Below are 17,743 nucleotides of genomic sequence, written 5' to 3'. Positions count from 1 at the left end.
AAAAGTTTTTGTGAGCCTATATTTACCTGAGTCCATATTAATTCGCATGACGATTCCAGATCCAGACGTCTGATGCAGGGCCACTTGTTGTTTAGCAGTAACATTACTCCGCCTCCACGTGAACCTCTATCGTTGCGGAATACCTGAAAGTCCTTCAGGGGTATTTCACTATCGCCGATCGTTTCATTAAACCACACTTCACTGAAACCAATCACGTCGTATTCGTGAAATTCACTGCAGAACATTTCCAGAGTCGATAACTTTTTGGTTAGACTTTGCACATTTTGGTAGTATATACGGAAACCACATTGTTCACGGGAAACCGCCTGGGGACCAGGGTTCACATGAATGTCGCCTGCCAGCAGGAGGGAGAACGCCGCAACCAAGAGGCAGTGCTGGGTCGAGCCACGTGGCTGGCGGGAACGGAAAGCGTTGTTCTTGCGGCTTCCAGAAGCTGTCCACACGAGACTTCGATCCGAGCTCATGGGCGAGAAAGAAAATCGCCTGTAACTAAGCGACCAGTCCTCAACACACTTGCAGTTGTCCAGCATTTCTTCTCTTGCAATACTTCGAGTCCACATCACAAGTAAAACAAGCACAACAGCACCCAAGCAACCGGAAAACAGTTGAAATTTCGGAGCACTAAATGCGCGTGCATCGTAAAACGTGGTAAGTGCCATTGTTCAAACATTTTCTTGTAACCCGCAGTTGTTGGAACTTAACAACTTTCCTAAGCACAATGCATAGTATGCAGAAGAGTAACATATTTGTTACGATACAGGAATGGCATCAAAAGGGGGATATGCATGTTACAGCACACAAATCAATTTGTGAGAATGTTTGTTTAAAGCGTCAACTTCACGTTCCAATTACTTGAGAACTACTTGACGTATTACAATGTAACAAACACCATTCTTAATGAATTTTTGCGTACTTTCAAATCATCCAAAAATATAATGGGGTTTCCATTTTTTAAAAAACTAAGTTTGTGTTGAAAACCGTACTTCCTTACGTAGTTGAACGTATTGTGTCCACTAATTTCATGAGCCCCGCTCACACCTTTATATCTGCGAAAGCAGTTTTTGAACATTTATTGTTGTTCACAAAATATTTCCGGTGGTAATTTTAGGTGACTCACCCGGTATAACTGCATTTGGGAATAAAGCTGTTGCGATTATTTTGTATCAAATCAAATGAAAATAGAAGATTTTGAGTTGGCAACTGTAAATTATATGATAACTTACTGAGAAGTTATGTGAAAATTGTAGCTCAACCAGTGATCGAACTTGGCATCGTCTGCCACTGAGCTACCAACGCAGCTCCTGACTTCCCCTAATGTACACATGGTTTCGTAAGCTATTTTGTAAAGCTACAGCTAGTTCAGGTAATTTATATTATCAGTAGCGGCATGTATAAATATATAGGTTTTTTAATAGTTTGCATTGCTGTTGTGCATAAAACAAATATCCACCTTGTGTACCATAAAATGTAGTATATGAAGCTAATATGTGCTGTTCATTTACTTGTAGAACCTGCCTTCCTTCAATTTTTTGGTGATGACTTTCTTCGTCTTCTTCTACTCCGATATGTGTTCTGTGATGTTGTTCTGCGTCTCCATAGAGCCTTTAAGGTAAGGATTTTATGTGAGGTACAAAGCAACATTGATTTTATTTTCCAGAATTTTACATTTGTCCTGCTCCAGAGATCTTAACATTATGTTCCTTTATAAAAAAATTCTCAGATTATACATTTTCTCACATTAGTCATAGCCCCCTGAAAACACATACCTCGATTTTAAGGTTTTCCAGGGCCATACAATAATCTTGCATGGTATTTAGTGTACTAAATTTGACTGCTCTTCCCCAGATAATATTATCACACTTCTCTGTCTTTCCCCACACATTTCTTTCTGGCACTGTCACTGTACACTTCTCTATCTCTCTTTCTTTTTCTCTTCTCTCTCTCTCCCTTCCCTCCTTCCCTTCCCCTCAGCGAGCGAGCACATACTTCAACTGTCCAACCTTATATGTCACTTCATGTAAACAGGAGTGTACAACATCCAATTTACGTGATCAACATATTATTTTTCTGTAGTTTACGGTTATTACAAGCATAAGAAAACAGTTTTTCGTTGTGACATTTCAGGAGAACACACGCTCCCTTCATCAGACATTTATTTTCATTTAGACTAAAGATACAGTTATAACAATGGTTAGCAATTTTTTAAAGAATCCATTATATAATGGATGTTGTCAATGTTACATTGTTGTAATGTAGCAACCTAACTGTGAAAAGAAGCAGTCAGTTTTATTTTTATTTCAGATATTTTTTTTTTTTTTTTTTAAATCGAAGTTCCACTAAACAAGTCTCGCTATCACCATCCTCAACCATTGTTTACGTCTTCTCTGTCAGTGATTTTATGTTCCCACATGAATTCCTTATATCACAATATTAGTTTTTGCTGGTAATTTTTTTCCATATATATATACAGGGTGATTGTTAATTCGACCTATTCCTGGAAAGGGGTAATACTAGAGCACATATGCAACAAATTTGACTATGCACCGGGGGTCGGAAATCAATGGGTTTCGAGTTATTGCAGTTTGTAGATTTTCGTGACATATTCCGACTTGCGACCAAAAAACTACTAATTGTGAAAAAACTACTACACCCTGGGCACTTAATCGACATGTTGCTCAACAGCTGACGAATGAGTGACTACTGGGAAAAAAAATCATGCCCAAAATTCCCATACCCACAGAAAAAAACAGTCATTGGAGCACACGTCATGAAGAAATTTGGAAATTATCGTTTAAATCGAAGAGGATTACTCAAAAAAAAAATGGTAACACACTTAGCATAAAAATTACGGAAAAAAATTCCTCGTTTCATAAGCTCTCCAAAACGATACAAATGTTGTCAACTGGCACACGGGTTGGGGAAAAAAGCTGAATAAAAAGCGGAGAAGGCGCGTTGTAGACCTCTTTGTAAAGGGAAAAGAAGTTGTCGGTTGTGAGAAATAAAGGACGAAAATGAGTGAAATAATGTTATTTACCATTCTCATGATTCCAGGTTGTCAGAAATAACTGTTACGAAAACTACATATCCTGTTCAAATTGCCTCCCCGTTTATGTATGCAATCACGCTACCTGCGGCGTACTTCAGACACAGTCACTCGAGTTGACACACAAGTCTCATGTATTGGGCGGCTGTCGCACTTCTTTCTCTCAACTCTTCTTGGGAATCCACTGGTGGACTAACTCTTTCATGTGACCCCAAATGTAAAAGTCGCATGGCATCAAATCCGGACTCCTCGCTGGCCAGGGGGTCGGGCTGCCTCGACCAATCGATCGCATGGGATAATTGTCCAGCCACTGTCGCACACCCCGGAAATAGTGAGCTGGGCAGCCATCATGTTGGATAAATCTTACCCCTTTTTGTGGCGAGCAGCACATCCTCCAGCAGCATCGTCAATTCTTCCCTTAGTTGTCGTAGGTAATGCCGTTTAGGTTTTGTGGCAGATAGAATGGCCCGATCACATGATTGTGGATGATTCCCATTTAGTGAGAATTTTCTCTGGTGAGCCTTTTCTTTAGATTTTCTGGTGTTATGACCAAAAATGCGCATTATGAAAATTCATAATACCATCGTGGTCGAATTTGGATTCGTTCGTCCACAGAATTCTTGTCAGATGATGGGAGTCTACAATGCGCCTTCTCCGCTTTTTATTCAGATTTTCCCCCAACCCGTGTGCCAGTTGACAACATTTGTATAGTTTTGGAGAGCTTATGAAACAAGGAAGTTTTTTTCCGTAATTTTTACACTAAGTGTGTTACCATTTTTTTTGAGTAATCCTCTTAGATTTAAACAATAATTTCCAAATTTCTTCATGACGTGTGCTCCAATGACTGGTTTTTTCTTTGGTAAGGGAATTTTGGGCATGAATTTTTTTCCCAGTAGTCACTCATTCGTCAGCTGTTAGCAACATGTCGATTAAGTGCCCAGGGTGTAGTAGTTTTTTCACAAATTAGTAGTTTTTTTGGTCGTAAGTCGGAATATGTCACGAAAATCTACAAAACTGCAATAACTCGAAACCCATTGATTTCCGACCCCCGGTGCATAGAGTCAAATTTGTTGCAAATGTGCTCTAGTATTACCCCTTTCCAGGAATAGGTCGATTTACCAATCACCCTGTATATATATATATATATATATATATATATATATATATATATATATATATATATATATATATATATATAATATATATGATGAGAGACAGTAAACACTTACCACACAAAGAAATAATTCTATATTTCGCGATCTGAGTCGCATTTTCAAGGTAGAAGGAAGAAAGATCGGCATCACATGCAGTAGAGGCACAGAATACTGACCGTAGTGTGTCTACGATCAGTGTTGCCAGAAACAGTTGATAGATAACAAAAAGTACTTTAAACAGTGTTTACTGTAAGGTGGATGGTAGTTCCGGGGAGGAGAGGAAAGGGTTACTGGTTGGCTAGGTTGAGTCTGGGGGGGAGGGTGAATAGTGGCGTGCATGCCTGCTATATAGGCCCTTTCCCATCGCCTGCGGAAAGATGTGCGAGAGTTGGGGGGGGGGGGGGGTAAAAGATGGATGATGGCAACACGGAAGCAGTTATTGAAGGTGGTGTTATGGCTGTTGGTGTGGATGGCAACTGTGAAATCGGAGTTTTGGGTGGAGGGAAGGTGATTATTGATCCTTAGGTTCAAGGGGGGTGGAGGTTTTCGCCTAAGTAGAAGTTGCCGCAGATTTGGCAGATGAGGGTGTAAATTAGGTTGGATTAGTGGCAGGTGCCCTTAGGGTGAAGGGTGAACTCACCTGCCACTGTGGGGATCAGGAGGGTGGGGGAGGTGATAAGTATGGGGCAGGTCTTGCATCTAGGTTTGTTGCACCTGTGAGCTGGGGGGAGTGGTGTGGAAGGGGTGGGAGTGTTTCGGACCAAGATGTTTTGGAGGTTGGGGGGCAACGGAAGACAACCCTTGGTTTATCCCCCGAAAGATGTCCCTGGTGTCAGGATCACTGTGTGGGATGGGGAGGAGGGAGGAGTGGAGAGTGTATCTGATTTTCGTAATGTGGGGGTGGTATTGGGTGATCAGAGTTGGAGGGTTGGATTTGGGTGGTTTGGTGCGGTTGTGGGAGGTGGCTCTAGTGATTTGTAGATGAGGGTGGAGGGGTAGCCACGGTTGGTTAGGGCTTGGTGAAGGCGTAGTTTGTAGTTTTGGTGGGATGAGGGGGATGAGTTGAGGTGCTGGCCTCTGAGAGCAAGGGAAATTGGATGGCTTTTTTGGTGTGGTAGGGGTGTGAGCTGGAGTAGTAGAGATACTGGAGGTTGTTGGTCGGTTGGATGTGTGTGGAAGTTTCCAAGTGGTCTCCCGCAATGTGGATGTCCACATCTAGGAAGGTCACTTGGTCTTTGGAGTGGAACCAAGTGAATTTGAGGGTAGTGAAGTCGTTCAGTTGGTGTAGGAATGTAGTGAGGGAGGGTTCGCCATGTGTCCAGAGGAGGAAAATGTCATCTATGAATCTTAGCCAGAGGAGTGGTTTCAGTTTCTGGTTAAAGTACTTTTTGTTGTCTATCAACTGTTTCTGGCAACACTGATCGTAGAGATGCTACGGTCAGTATTCTGTGCCTCTACTCCATGTGATGCCGATCTTTCTTCCTTCTACCTTGAAAATGCAACTCAGATCGCGAAATATAGAATTATTTCTCTTCATGTGGTAAGTGTTTACTGTCTCCCTCATCATTTGTATTTATCCACCCTTCTGGCACCTTTTCTGATCCTATTCCTGTGTGTGTGTGTGTGTGTATGTGTGTGTGTGTGTGTGTATATATATATATATATATATATATATATATATATACACACACACACACACACACATACAGGGTGGCGCAAAATTCCATTTACAACGTGGAGGAGGTGAATCGCCAAGTGAAATGAAGACGAAAATGTAAATGGAATTTTGTCGAATGATGCACCATGTCAGAGCTAGAGGATGCCGAAATCGTCTGAAAATGGACTTCACACCTCCATATGCCGACAAATAGTACTCATAAAGAAGATGCGGCACGATATCCCCAAAGAAAAAAACACCTAGGCTAGCAAATGATGCACAAATCGCGTGTCGAAAATGAATGTGGCAGGGATTCCCCACAAGAAGTGAGAGATTCCCGGGAATATGTCCGACATGGAACGCAGGTATCGAATTGGGGTACAAAGGGAAATGACGGAGGTCACAGCACATGAAGAACATTTTGCCAGGAAGTGTCCGAAAAGCAGGCTGCAGAAGGGGATTCCCCAGAGAAGAGGGGACACAGACAACATGTGCAAGAGGTGTATTATGACACACACGTACACAAGTAGTATTCTTTATTGACTGTGGAAATGACATACGATACATATCACAGACGTTGTTGAAAATGTCCACCAGCCACATCTACACACAGACGGCATCGGCGTAGCAGGGACGCTCTGGTATGCTCAAATACGTTGGGCATGTCAGTGATCATCCCAGCAGCGACTGTAACTCGAGCAACGAAGTTCTCCACACTTTCCACCGGGGTTTTCATAGACCAGCCTCTTCGTTTCGCCCCACAAGAAGAAATCTAGGATTGTGAGGTCTTGTGACCAAGGTGGCCACAGAACAGGTCCACGCCTACCAATCCATCTATCACCGTATGTATTGTTGAGAACAGCTCTGGCTGGGCGGTCAAAATGTGGAGGGACACCGTCACGTTGATACCATACATCTTGTTGCAAGGAGTACATTTTCCAACAGTTCAGGTAGAACTTCCCGTAGGAACACACAATAGTTCCCACCGAACAAAGTATTGGGCAACACGTACGGACCTATCAGGTTGTCCCCGACAATGCCACACCACACATTCACTGTGAACTGTTGCTGAAAATGACGCTCAATGATTGCATGCGGGTTTTACACATCCCACATGTGACTATTATGGGTATTGAAGATGCCTTCTCTGGTGAATAGTGCCTCGTCGGTCCACAACACTGCATTTGGAAAATTGGGGTTTGCAAGGGTTTGTTGCAAATACCACCGACAAAAATCAAGGCGTAGGGGAAAGTCTGTCGGCTGCAGGTGTTGCACCCTCTGCAGTTGCACTTTGTATGGGTGCATACCCTCATAGTGCAGCATGCGCAACACATTGGTATGGTGCGTGTGTCGCACATGGGCAATGGCACGGGTGCTGGTGCCTGTCATCTCCCGTATCCTGTCCAACACTTCCTCCTCAAATTGGACACTGCGCACACTGCGTGGGCCGCCACGGTCCCACACCCTAGGTCGTACAGATTCAGTTTCACGTAAACGAGCATCCACCTGTTGAAACAGGACATGTAATGGTAGGCGCCGATTTGAAAACGTTCACGATACACACGCCTTGCCTGATGGCTGTTTTGGTGTGTCTCACTGTAAACGAGATGCATATCGGCAAGCTCGTTGCTGGTGTATGTCGCCATTGTCAGCCTCACAAAGGAGCACATGAATACGTACGAAACTAACTTACTTGTGATGTACCGTTCACGACTACAGCACTGAACACTCCACACAGGTGTCCACCCCGTACAGACAACACAGATGGTACGCACTACGTACTTCCTAACCGTCACTTTAGCAATGTGCTCAATTTCACCACACGCCTCAGGATGAACACCTTGCGACAACATGCGTAACTGACAGGCAGATCGCTAGTCGCGTACACTGACGCGTTGTTTGTACGTGCGTATACCAGCGATAGCGGGCCGTGACAGGTAGCATCCTGCTGAGCACCTCTATCGGAGCTTTATGTACTACTACGTCTTCCGTTGTAGTATTTGGAGCCGATATCAGTACGTGTTGGTCGTTCTCTCACGTGTATGTACGTATTCCATTTCTACGTACAGCCTTGGATACTACTTGTGTACGTGTGTGTCATCATAGTACACCTCTTGCACATCTTGTCTGTCCCCCCTCTTCTCTGGGGAATCCCCATCTGCAGCCTGCTTTTCGGGCACTTCCTGGCAAAATGTTCTTCATGTGCTGTGACCTCCGTCATTTCCCTTTGTACCCCCATTCGATACCTGCGTTCCATGTCGGACATATTCCTGGGAATCCCTCACTTCTTGTGGAGAATCCCTGCCACATTCATTTTCGACACGCGATTTGTGCATCATTCGCTAGCCTAGGTGTGTTTTCTTTGGTGATATAGTTACGCATCTTCTTTATGAGTACTATTTGTCGGCATATGGAGGTGTGAAGTCCATTTTCACACGATTTCGGCATCCTCTAGCTCTGACACGGTGCGTCATTCGACAAAATTCCATTTACATTTTCGTCTTCATTTCACTTGGCAATTCACCTCCTCCACGTTGTAAATGGAATTTTGCAAATTTTGCACCACCCTATATACATATAATGTGTGTGTGTGTGTGTGTGTGTGTGTGTGCATAGGCTGTTTTTCTTTGCTGTTACTTGTTCTGCCTGTACTGAAAGCACCAGACACTTGGTTATCCCTTTGCATTGCGCTCGTAAGTTCATTTTCTGCCTTTTTATTTTTAACCAGGCTCGTCCATCATTCCGCCCCCGTTGCCAACCTCTTTTGCCGGAACTGGATCTCCTGGACCACCCAGCTCTAGCTCACTTGGTACTGGACCTTGCAACACATTTGGAAGTGCGAGGTCATTTCCTCGATCCAAACGAGATTGACTGATTGGTGGTGGGGAACAGTTGCGCTAAGACTGCCAGTGTGGGCAATTTTGTGTTGCTCATGTTCATGTGGTTATTCTTCGACTGCAGGCCAGTCACAGAGTCAGGAGGGAAGGCAAAGTGTCGGAGAAGTTCTACAAATTCCATATATGTTTTTCCCTTGATGCTCCTGAATGTGTATTTTCCTGCATCTGAAGAGCTTTGCAATCTCTGTTGGGTCTATAATAGTTAACAGTAAGATATGGGATGCAGTGTTTAAAATAAACTGATCTTTTACAAATTAAAAAAAGAACAAAGGTAAACTGAAGTCAAAGGAAATGAGAAATGTCACGTTAGATATTGCAGCCTGGTCTCAGAGTACGGCATGCAAAACTCTACTAAAGACGAGCACCATTCCATTCTATTTATAAAGTGGGGTGATGTTATGAACCAGTATGTAGTGACGTTAAAATCTAGTCTTTAAATCTAAAACAAGCCAAAGTGTCATTACATTTTTTCTCCCTGGTTGAAAATGAATGGATTTTTAATTTTAGAGAGAACAAAAAAAAAAAGTTAAAACACACTGCCAGATTTGAATAGTAAAGTTATAGCTTTTAATGGTTTGATCGAGAGGGAGTGATTATATCCCTGCGCTGCATTGCGCCACTGCTACCAGGGTGCCACCAATAGAGCTTACGAGGACAAGGCCGAAGCAGGGTTGGGTATGTGGCTGCATGCAAACAATGTGATATTCATCTTCCATGTTAGTGGGCACAGGGATGAAGGTTCATAAAACATAAAATCCCCTTGCAATCTTTGTATTATTTCTGACTGTGGCATCTCTGTTCCAATACTTCAGGGAAATAAACTTTTAAATGTATGTTAGTGGGTTTTTTTCTGTACATATATAACATGTAGTTACTGTATGTATGTGTGTATGTATGTGTTCATGAGAAGTAACAGGAAGGGAGCGATTGTTGGTAGTTGCAACACAGACGTATATGTATATGAAAGATATGTATGTTAGTTCATGTATACTAGTAATAAGCTGTTGCCTTGTAACATGTTTAGTGGGACTTTTCACAATCATATCAATTCGATTATATACCTATCTATGCATATATGTATATAAAGTGTATATAAACACCCACAGTGGTACCTTTTGTTCAAAGTGCTTTGGAATCTTTAGTCATATTTTGTTTGTTCTTTTTCTATGTAGTATGTATCTGGCCAGTAAAGGCACTCCACACAGCAAGTGTTGAAAATTTGAAGGGGAACAAAGTACAAAGGCTTGGTATTCACATATTATTGAACATTAATTAAATTGCTGCCATGATGAAAGATTTTAAAAAGTTGGAATATATGGAAGATTCTTGCTTTGTTGCTAATATTTGAAACATTACTGCTGATACAAGTCCAATGTAGAAATTATCGCTGAAACATTTGCCAAAGAAGGATAACAAGCTTTATCCAGAAACTCCTAACTTGCATTGGTGATTTACTGAGAGGCTGATCCTTAAATGGAACAAATTGAAACCTCTGATGTCAAAATGTGTCTCCAAATTTTTTTGCAAACAATGTGGTGCAAACTTTGCACAGAGTTTCATTTTTTTAAATTTTTTTTTTGTGTAAGGGTGTGTGAATGCACTGAGGAGATTATTGTTTCTGAACCGTGAAATGTTGAAAATCAAATGGACGATAAATAAGACGAAAATAGAAGCTACATATATTCAAATTATCCATTATTATTTGACACCTTAATCCATTAGTGAATATGTATTTACAAATTGAATGTAAGGTCAGACAAGGAAATGCTTTTGTATAAACTAGAAAGTTGGAATACAGACAGTAATGTTTTGTCAAAGATTTCCTTTCCATGAAGAATTGAACTACTTAACCACTTCTTTTGATTACTTGATAAAAATCCTTTTTTTGTTTTAACTTCTTGAGCTCGTAAATTAACCCAAGGTGGACAGTCCCACAGGAGTTTGCCCCAAAAAACTATCTATGTGGGACCATTTGATGTTTTAGTTTTTCCTGGTATCTCACATTACCATTGTTGCTTTTGAGGAAATATAGCTGTCATTAACTGATGCATTGTTTATGTATTTTATCTGGCTTACTAGAAAAGACTACTGTATTTTGTCTTTTCAAGTAACTCTCCAGTTGTCTTCAGAATGATAACATAGTCGATCTGAAACCAGGACCACATGCATCAAAGACAGTTAACCATAAAGCTATCTGAGAATTTCTTCATTTACTACAAACATATAAATTGAAGCAGAAGGCATGAATAATGAATACTATCTGCTTTCTGAGTCATCAGTGTAAATAAAAGCGGTGAAGCAAACACATGAAGATAATGTTTCAATTTATATTAATTTTCATTGAATGTTTTTATACTAAAACTCATTTCATGTAGTATTATGTGGGAGTTTCTGGATGTGTGTGTCACTAAGTCATTATGAAGAAATTGTCACAAACTTTGAACTGGATAGAAAAGCTATTCCTATTTTATTGGTAGGTATTTTTTCTATTCTTTACTCTCTTGTTGAGTTGCAGATGTGATATAGTGTAGGAGCCAAGAAAAGGGGGAGGGGGTCCCAGGGACTTTTCATGCATATGGGGTTTAATTTCAGATCCTGTTTCCTGTTTGTACAGGGATGATTTTTAGCTTGAGTACAATTCATAATATATCACTTATCATTTATGAAGTCAACACCATTCATGTTTCAAATCAACCACATATTTTTTTGCAAACATGTTATAATCATTTAGTTTTTAAAATATATATTAAGTAATATTTTTAATTTTTTATATGAAATAATGTACAAGAAGTTTTTGAGACAGGTAATTGGTGGCCATCATTTGCTGTATTGTGAGGAACCTCCCTACATGATAAAAGTGTGCCTATACTAAAAACACCCATTGATAAGTAGTAAACAGAATCTGTAGTCAAACCGTCTGTACATGAAAGTTCACCCCTCTCTGTGCCCCTTTGACTAATAGAAGCATTTTTGAATTGACATTGTATGTGCAAACATGCTGCTTTTTCTTTATTATACTTTGCTGTGCATAGTGTTTGCATAATTCTTGCATTAACTTTAATATTTGCTCATGAGCTTGCTCAAAATTCAGCAATGCTGAATATTTATTTTACCTGTGAACTGCAACTAAGTTATATTATGGTTCAAGTACAAAGACTTGTATGTAGATATTGCTATGTTTGGGTTAATCTTGTTGATCAAACAGTTGAATTTATTTGTGTAACTGTTTTCATTTGTTTAGAATGCAAGTTTAAATTTTGTTGCAGACTATTTGTTTTTACTGTTTATTTTATTGTTATTTTTTCAGATTCAAAGCATAATTTTTATATACAACTTTTAATTGCTTTAATTAGCTATTAGTATATTTTATATTTATATTAAGACTAGAGTAATGTGATGTTACCTGTGTACTCTAGTCATTTTAATGCATTAGTAGGACATGTTTTTCCTGTTAAAAAATGCAACAAGCCAGTAGCTAAACTAAAAGTGTTGTAGCACCTTCTATACACTTCAACATGTGGAAATAATTTTAATGAGGAAAACTACAGTAGTTCGTTTTCTTGTGTTCCAGATAGTTGCATATGTGTCCAGTTTTATTTTTGTGTATACCACTTTATTTTTGCAGATGTGAAATAATTGCCAAATGCATATAATAACTAAGCAAGAGAAATCTGATATTATGCATATTTGTTTTGTGATGTCTGTGTTTAACTTTTGTTCTTTGTGTCAAATCTTCTTGGCGTTTTGTTTATTTCTGCAAGCCAGAAACCACATATATGTGGGAATATGTGCATTTGTTTTCCCACTTAATGATTATTCCACAGAATGATAAACTCAGAGGTTTCCTTTTAAAGATTGTGACTATATCTTAATGTTTCGTGCATGGCATAAAACAATGGGTTTTACCAATTAAATAACCAAGAAATGTTCCAACAAGCTTTAAATTTCTTAAGTGAAGCATGTAAATTTTGAAAGTTTTAGGCTAGATTGTTATTACAAACCAAAAACAGAATAAAGTTACCAGATCAAGTGTATATTTTTCAACCAGGTCATCTTTGCTCTGTGATTTTTTATCTGGTAATTCGAGTGTTATGTCACAGTTTTGTAGATGCCTCCAAGTACATACATTCATGTAGCAATCTGATTTTTTATTATTTGTATTCTCACTGGAGATGAATTCAAAGAAAATTTGTCTGATAACCTGTAACTTGTCCAGAAGACCAGGGGAATATGTATAAGCAGCATAAGTGGGAAATATTGTAGGTCATAAGATGTATCATGGAATCCTATGAAACAAGATGAGTAGCATCTGTACATTTTTTCTCTTCATCAAATGAAATTTCCTGTGAGTGGAGTGCCAAAGGTGATATGTTACCGTAGCATATAAAGATATCTTGGCAATAGGACAAGAAGTGCAACCCGTTTGAGATTTATAGTTAATCAGAGTAAGAAAAATTATACATGAAAAGTACGAAGTAGACATTTTGTTGGATAGCTGTTTCACAAGGAATGCAAGCATGAGAGTTCGAATGAGCAAAAACTAATGCCTCAAGTTATATGAAAGTATTCCTGTTATTTTTATTGCGACAGCTGACACATAAGGTTATACGGGTAGCAGACATATGATGGGATTTTTTTCTATGATAAGTCCTCGCATCTTACAAATCTACATATGATAAACTTTCACTGTTGGGCTTGAACCTGCATGAAAAAAAGCTGTACGAAGTGATAAATCTTCAATCCACTGTGTTGTGTGACTACTTATTACTAAATGAATGTTCAAGTTCCACAGGTAGAGCTGTGTTACTGTAATTAGTCTCTTTCTTTGCTTGTAAAACCCCTTTTCTTGTGTTACAGTAATGTGTGTGTGTGGTGAAATTATGATGCACTGTTTGTGATGATATTCTTATCTGGGTGATGATTGTGATGGAAAGAATGAGAAATTAAAATGAATATCCAAGCAAACAAAATTGCTTTTATTCCATTCTATTTATTTAACTCATTCAGTTACAAATTTTTACCACTGAAAATTCCTTTTCAACTCCAAAGTAGCAAATTGTGTGTGGAATAGTATTATAATAAGAAAATGTTGAACTGACTAATAATAACTTCAAAACAAATAATTTTGGCTCTCTAGGCAAAGCATAAATATAAAAGAGAAAAAGTGAAAAGTGATGTATAAGAAGATTATCCTACCTTGTGACCATGCATAGGAACAGAAATGCAATATTGAATTCAACTCAAAATTTTTAAATTTGATGTGATATATCAAGAATTTCACGAGAAATGCAACGTATCTTTAACCAATAAAAAGTTATGATTGTAACAAATGTCTCATTTTTCAGGTGTGAGAACAGTGCCAGGATGTTCTTAATGTGTGAGGAATGCATAGAGATCGTACTGCTGTCTGGGGAGGGAAATTCACGTGCCATTCCAAATGATTTTAATCAACAACACCCTAAATGAGATCCAGTGTTGCATGTGACAGTTGCACAATTACTCACAAAAGTTCCGGGATACAGGATTAGTCAACGATGCGATCTGGAATCTGTCCAATATGAGAGGACCAGTAATGCAGATTCTGCTTATTTTCACCATGAACATAAAAATTGGCTTCATCACTGTGAAAGATTTTCATTCCAAAGGAAGAGTCATGGACGAGACACCATTCACAATATTTAACTCTACGATCTGGATCATCCTCACTTAGATTATGTTAAAGCTGAAGTTAAATGGTTGCCATTTGTGCGTTTGCAATATCCAAACATTTGATGATTCACTAACACCACATTCTTGTGATAAGCGGCATGTGCGCTATGGTTTGGAGCATTTGCAAATGAAGCCAGGAAGTTGGTGGAAGTTCTGGGATGTCCTGATCTCTCCCTTCGTCGTGATTAAACGTAAGAACACAAATAAGCGACATTAATTAATCAGCCAACCAACCCTATATGTGCAGACACATCTTCAAAACAATATCATAATGGTTTACAATATCTCAGATTTGAGCATATTTCATTGGTGATTCATCCATTCCTTCCCAACACCTTTGCTAAATTTTGCAAGAAAGTCTAGATTAGTGCTAAATTTTACTTTGTATTCCCATATAAAAATGTTCCTATTATGGACAAAATGCTGCTATTGGTTCAGGTTCCTCTTTATATCTGGTGTTCCATTTACAATGCAACCCAGAGTAGGGGATAGTACAACTTTTGAACCGGAAGTGGTTCAAAATATATATAATATTACTCATTATCATGGTTACGATATTTGCGCACATTTTGAAAAGCATATCAAGCAACTTAGACAAAGGAAAAGGAAAAAAAAATATCTGTAAATCATAACGCTAAGTATTACGCGCATGCTTTTAACATTACGGGCAACTGGGATGCACGTGCCTAACTTTGCGGGCGCTGCAAGATCTAGAATTGCCAGACATTCCTCTTTTATCTTTAACTTCGCTGCTTCTAATGAAGGTAATATCCAACATTAAACCATCTCTTTGTGAACTTAATAGTTAATTTACACATTTAAAATGACACCAGTTTTGTTAGCTACAGGGATGTAGCTAGGTTCATCAGTTTGCGGGGGCCCAAAACTTAAGATTTTTTTTCTATCAAACCATTAAAAACCAACAAACTATTAATATACCATATAAGCCTACATACAGGGTGGTGCAAAATTCTGTTTACAACGCTTGGGGGGTGAATCGCCAAGTAAAAACAAGGAAAAAATGCCATGTGAAAAAATGTCGAAATCGGCACCGTTTGTGAGTGACAGGCGTGCGAAAATCGCCTCACACCATGTGTAAAGTACAATAACTCAAGAAGGAAGAAAGATATGAATGGCGGATTAATTAATACAAAGAAAGTCGTGCCTGACGGATACAATGGTGCAGAAAATTGAGGCCCAGTGTAAATTGCGCAAGGGGACTCTCAAAGAAAGTGGGGAATCCCATGATGGAAAATATAGGAAATTTGCTACTATTTTCTACATAATGTTGAGATCGGAATGTAGGCAGTAAAAAATGACGACGTATGTCCACATGTCCCACTACTGCTGGGACACCCTCCCACAATCGGGAAATAGGAAAATAACTGCAAATCTCCTGTTGCACACGGTTCTTATTGCGGTACGAACAAGAAAAGAAACCAAGTTGTCGCATATCCCACTACTGCTGGGACACCATCCCAAATGGAAAAAAAATACCGGAAAATCATAAAAAACGTTTCAATCCCTTAATGTTGACACACTACTTTGCAGTACGAAAAACAAAAGTTAAACAATGGCCACATAACGTCAGGCTGTACATACTACAAGAGAGCTCCCCAAAGAAAGTGGGTAATCCTCGAAGGAATGAAGACTGAGAATGGCGAGAAAGCACACACAATGGCATGTAACATTTCCAGGCACAGCACATCTGGAAGGGATTCCACTGAGAAGCGCACAACCTCCGCACATGCAGATCGATGGTATGAAGTACAGCGATCTCCAGCATCTTCACTCGCACCTTTCACTAAAGGACACTATGCGGTGCTGATAGGGGCTCACAAACATCGGTATACTCAGAGACTTTGTTGAAAATATCCACCATTGACTTCAAGACAAAGATGGCATCGGCGAAGTACTGATTGTCTGATACGCGCAAATACCTCTGGCATGTCAACAATTGTCCCAGCAGCGGCACTAACACGAGCAACGAGGTCTTCAGCACTTTCCTCAAGGGTTTCATACACGAGCCTTTTCATTTCTCCCCATACACAGAAACCCTGTGGTGTGAGGTCAGGGGAACGAGGTGGCCACGGTAAAGGTTCACCCCTGCCAATCCAACGATCGCCGAAAATATCGTTGAGTAAGGCCCTGGCTCCCCGGTCGAAATGTGTGGGGACGCCGTCGTGTTGAAACCAGATACGTTGTCTACCTGCCAGTGGAACGTTTTCCAAAAATTCAGGTAATACGTCATGTTGAAACACCCGATAATTCCCACCACACAAAGTAGAGGGCAAAATGTACGGGCCTATCAAGTGGTCACCTACTACGCCACACCATACATTCACTGCGAACCTATGTTGATGATGGCGCACAATGATTGCATGCGGATTGTCCATATCCCAGACGTGGCTGTTGTGGCTATTGAACATGCCGTCCCTGGTGAACATTGCCTCAACGGTCCACAAAACTATTGTTGGGAAATCCGGAATGGCACGTACCATTGGCAGAAATCCATGCGTAGGGGAAAGTCCGTACTGATAGTGGGTTGTCGCGTACGAGCAATGACACGTATGCTGGTGTCAGGACGGTCTCGTATCGCGCCAACACGTCCTCTTCAAATTGCACAGTGCGGGATCCTCCACAATCCCACCTACGGGGTAGTAGAGATCCAGTTTCACGCAGTCGAGCATCAAGTCTTTGAAAGAGTGCATGCGCTGGTAACCGCCTATTGGGAAAACTTTCGTGATACGAACGCCGTGCTTCACGGCTGTTTCGGTTTGCCTCTCCATAAACGAGATGCATATCAGCAAACTCGTGGGCAGAGTACTCAACCATTGTCCTGTTCGAGAACTGCCCAGAAACAGGGGCACTTTCCCTCCGAGTGACGGATCACAACTACCGTGATTAGCACCCACGTAATGTCACACAGGTGTCCACGCAGTTTTTGCAAACCGAGAAAGAACACGGAATACGTACTCTACGTACAATATTCCTTGGCGCAATTCAACCACACACACACGCCAGACTAAACTCCACGCTGCGACACGCAGAACAGACAGGAAGAACAACGGTCGATTACACTCTCTACGTAGTATCCACCAACGCTAATACGTAACAGGTGACCTACACTCCCAGCGCCTCTAGTGGGGCTTCCTGTATAAATTAGCTGAAATCAATCTCAGCGTAATCTGACGGCATAGCGTCATTTCGGGTGAATTTCCTATTTCCCGATTGTGGGAGGGTGTCCCAGCAGTAGTGGGAC

At 40.4% G+C, this 17,743-nt stretch overlaps 1 protein-coding gene across 1 annotated transcript in view; it reads left to right on the top strand.

The window, feature by feature from the left end:
- The window catches only part of LOC145998963 (protein SCAI), a 72,565-nt gene extending 62,233 nt beyond the window's left edge, over positions 1–10,332 (top strand). Inside the window, exons 14-15 of the mRNA XM_083135797.1 lie at positions 1,530–1,630; positions 8,604–10,332. Coding sequence (XP_082991923.1) covers positions 1,530–1,630; positions 8,604–8,750 — 248 coding nt within the window. The 3' untranslated portion in view covers positions 8,751–10,332. The remainder of the gene's footprint in view (positions 1–1,529; positions 1,631–8,603) is intronic.
- The last annotated feature ends 7,411 nt before the right edge of the window (positions 10,333–17,743 follow it).

This window comes from Lepisma saccharinum, chromosome 14 (assembly GCF_977018435.1).
Source record: "Lepisma saccharinum chromosome 14, izLepSacc3.1, whole genome shotgun sequence".
NCBI classification, from domain to species: domain Eukaryota; kingdom Metazoa; phylum Arthropoda; class Insecta; order Zygentoma; family Lepismatidae; genus Lepisma; species Lepisma saccharinum.
The sequence above is the reverse complement of the archived record's forward strand: the minus strand, read 5'-3'. Positions and strand labels throughout refer to the sequence as shown.